Below are 3,885 nucleotides of genomic sequence, written 5' to 3' on the forward strand. Positions count from 1 at the left end.
AACGAGCTATCTCAGGTGAATCATCAATCGGCATTGTGGCTGTCAAGACTTATGGAACTGTTACGAGCTTGCCACCCCACTTCAGGACATGCTCGGAGTAGATAAACACTGTCGAAGCTATCACACTCGAGCTTGCACTTCCCAAGCTTGGACTGTTTAATCTGAAGACTATCGGTAACTAATGTATCCCAATGTCATGCCATTTCAAACTCAGAAAGTATCCCGAGGTTATACATCTTCGAGGTCGTTGTTTTACTTCAGAGATTTTATAGCTGGACCATACAATATTTCCATACATTTCGAGCTCACACATGACGAGCCTAATTTTTGAGGTCATAACCTCTGGTTTTGAGTGTAACATAGTCAAACAAAGACTATTATGAAATCTAATGGACATTAACCACTTGAGGTGTTCAATCCCTCAAAGTTTGCCTAAGTAATAAACTAGAAGAGAAAATAACTTGATCAAAAAAAATTGATTCACTTCACTAGACTAACTATAAAAATAAAAAAGACATCTTTGAAAGTCTCAACAAGCTTAGACGCGAAGTTAGTCTCTGCCATTTTGAGTCGTCTCTGTTTCTGTGGAAGCCATATCTGAAGACCTGGAAGTAAAACTGGGTTATGGCGGATTCGAAGGTTGAGACCATCTCTCGCTTAGCTCAATGGAGGATCGAGAACTTCGGACCCTGCTCATACAAGAAATCCGACCCTTTTAAGGTTGGATTTTGGAACTGGTATGTACCTACTATGTACACTCAATTCCCTTATTTTTGAGTTATCACGGCAATTTATGAGGTGAGTTGTAGGCATTTGTCGGTGGAGAAGAATCGGTACATGTATATTCGTCTATTTCCAGAGCCTTCTCGGGTGTCCAAAGACCAGCCTCCGCTTGCTCGCTTTGTTCTCAGAGTATCCAACACCGGCAGTGGTCGCAGACCTTACATCTCTCCCAGTATGTCTTTTTTTCTATATTTCTTTTTGGAGGTTTGAACTGTGCTTCTCGAAGTTAATATCCATGTTTGACTTTTTCTGATATTTGAGAATCCAAGCAAAACTTTGATGAAAAAGGGAAAAAGGGAAGAAAAGAGGAAAAGGGCTTGTGATTCTTGGAATGAAATTTGAAACTTGATAAGTAGTTTGATGTGGAATCTGTTTATCAAGAGAGAAACCAAATTCATTGGTTTTTTTTTCTTTTAAAGATGGTGGAAACTGCAAGCTTTAATGGCATGTTATGTGTCACTGTCTATGGTTAGTAGTTCACGTTGATATGGAAGGACTTTGGGCTATGGCGTCGTTCAATTTAATGCATAAACGGAACCTAATTTTGGGTTGTTTCATAAGCTGATGCATGCTGATTGTTACAAAGGATTATGCATATTATTCTTAGGTTGGTTAGTTAGCTGGTTTGATGATTTTTCTGTTGAAGTTTCTTGTTTATGAGTATCTGATTAAACTCTTTGTTCTTCATAGAATTAGTCTGTTTTATATCATGAATTATAATAGGATATTTCATTTTCTATCTATTTTTTTGGTGCAAATCTGGACTCTAAATATGGTTTTTGGATTATTACCTGACTACTTAGCAATTTGAATTGTTTCTACTGAATTTAGAAGTTGGTGCTGAAATTGGGTACTGTTTAGAATTACACAATCATTGCAGCAAGGAAAATTGTTTTTGTTATTTAGTCTCTTCCAGCAGAACCTATTGAAACCAATATGTGTTATCAAAAGTTCCATTCCATGCTGATACTAATAATTTTAAATGGAGTAAGAAACATTTGAATGATTCTTTTGATGATTTTTAATGCTTGTTACTGAGCTCCTAAATTGTTATTATGATACTGCAGTTCATGAGAGGCTGCTTCGCAATTGTGAAGACTTTGTCTGGCCTGTAGATTCCACCTTTGTAGGTCGATTTATCATTGATGTTGAGTTTCTGGATTTGAAGATATGCTCAGTAAATGTCAGTTCCATTACTGTTTTTTTTCCATCAATTCTCATTTGTCTTAAGTTCAGTAATGGACTAACAACTAGTGTTCATTTATATCCATGCTGGGAAAGCCATTTTGCTCGTTGGTGCATGCATTATGATATGTTATGTATTATGAGGATCTGCTGGAGATTCATTTACACTTTGTTTGGTAGAGAGGAAGAGGAAGAAAATTAATAGAGATAGAATAATATAGATATATGAAAATTACTATTTTATTTATATAATTATAATTTTAATACCAAGATATTTTTGTCTCTTCTATTTTCTTTCCTCTTTTGGAAAGATATATTTGGGTGATCCCATCTTCATTTTTTTCTCTCTACTTTTCTCTTTGTTCCATTTTTCTCTTTTACCAAACACACTCATTTTAACTTTCTCTTCACTTTCCTCTCTTATATTTTATTTTCTCTCACCTTTCCACCATACCAAACACACTCATTTTAACTTTTTTTTCCACTTTTCTCACTCAAATTTCTTCACTTTTCCACCATACCAAAGTGATGAATGAAGTTATGTTACTTCATCTAGGATCTACATACTATTATTCTAAATGGAATGATCAGAACTTATGTTTTGTTCTTAATTGCAGGGCAGTGAAGCTAGTTCTATATGGCCTGTTGATGCAACAATGCAATCCATATCAAAACAAAGCACACTTCGATGCCTCTCAAGGATGCTTGATGAGTCAATCCATGCTGATGTAACCATCCACACAGTTGGTGGCACTTTAAAAGCTCACAAGGCCATTTTGTCTGCGAGTTCTCCTGTCTTCCATAGCATGTTCCATCACAACCTCATGGAGAAAGAGTCCTCCATGATTCACATAGAAGACATGTCAGTAGATTCTTGTATGGCCCTTCTCAGTTACTTGTATGGAACCATTAAGCAAGTGGACTTCTGGGAGCACCGTGTGGCGCTTCTTGGAGCTGCGAACAAATACGACATTGCAGACCTGAAAGATGCTTGCGAGGAGAGTCTCATGGAAGACATCAACTCAGGTAACGTCCTGAAGAGACTGGAAGAGGCCTGGCTGTACCAGCTGAACAAACTGAAGAAAGGGTGCTTGATGTACTTGTTTGAGTTTGGGAAGATATATGATATTAGAGAGGAAATGAACGAGTTTGTGAGGCGTGCGGATAGGGAGCTTATCACGGAGATTTTTCAAGAGCTGCTTACTGTGTGGAAGCCAGCTTAACCGAGCAAATTCGATCAAACAACCATGACCATCTAACCAACCAATTATAAAAGGGCTATTGAAAGGAAATATATGTACCGGTTGTAGATTTCATGTTTGATTTTCTAGCGTTAGCTACTTATAGTGCCCAACACAACTTTATGTTAATTAATAAAGCTGGCTAATCCATTTGACGGGCTGGTCTGATCCATGTTGTGCTGCCAACTAATCCGGCAATATCACCTGGATCGTGAGGCTGCTCTATGTTAATTGGTACAATTTAGTTTGGGTATTACATAAATCACCTCATATTAGTTGTACCAATAATAGTATGCTATGTTGGATATTTAACGTGGTATTGGTCACGATTGATACCTCAACTTCAATGGTAATAAGAAACAAAATCAAAGTTGTGTGCATTTGGTTTTAGAATCTTTGGACTCTTGTTATGATGTAATATTGAATGTAGAAAAACAGCCAGTATGAAATAAACTTCCTACGTGATAAATATGATTATGTGTATTCAGTATTTCTACAAGTTTTTGAAAAAACATGCTTACAGAAATGTCAGATAATAATAATGGCAAAATACAAATTTTGATATTCTGAAAAGGAAAAAAATACATTAAACATTATGCTGCAGTCTTATTTAAATTTTTTTTTTCTTATTCTCTCAATACTAAAAGGAATTTTCTTTAACAAATGTTAAACATTA

General features: G+C 36.1%; 1 protein-coding gene across 1 annotated transcript; it reads left to right on the forward strand.

Moving 5' to 3' along the window:
- The first annotated feature begins 502 nt into the window (after window positions 1-502).
- LOC133802394 (BTB/POZ domain-containing protein At1g21780) lies at window positions 503-3,589 on the forward strand. The gene is made up of 4 exons (XM_062240689.1): window positions 503-737; window positions 810-955; window positions 1,851-1,966; window positions 2,586-3,589. The coding sequence occupies exons 1-4, from the start codon at window positions 625-627 to the stop codon at window positions 3,189-3,191; spliced, it is 981 nt and encodes a 326-aa protein (XP_062096673.1). The 5' UTR covers window positions 503-624; the 3' UTR covers window positions 3,192-3,589.
- The last annotated feature ends 296 nt before the right edge of the window (window positions 3,590-3,885 follow it).

Source organism: Humulus lupulus, chromosome 9, assembly GCF_963169125.1.
Source record: "Humulus lupulus chromosome 9, drHumLupu1.1, whole genome shotgun sequence".
Lineage (NCBI taxonomy): Eukaryota > Viridiplantae > Streptophyta > Magnoliopsida > Rosales > Cannabaceae > Humulus > Humulus lupulus.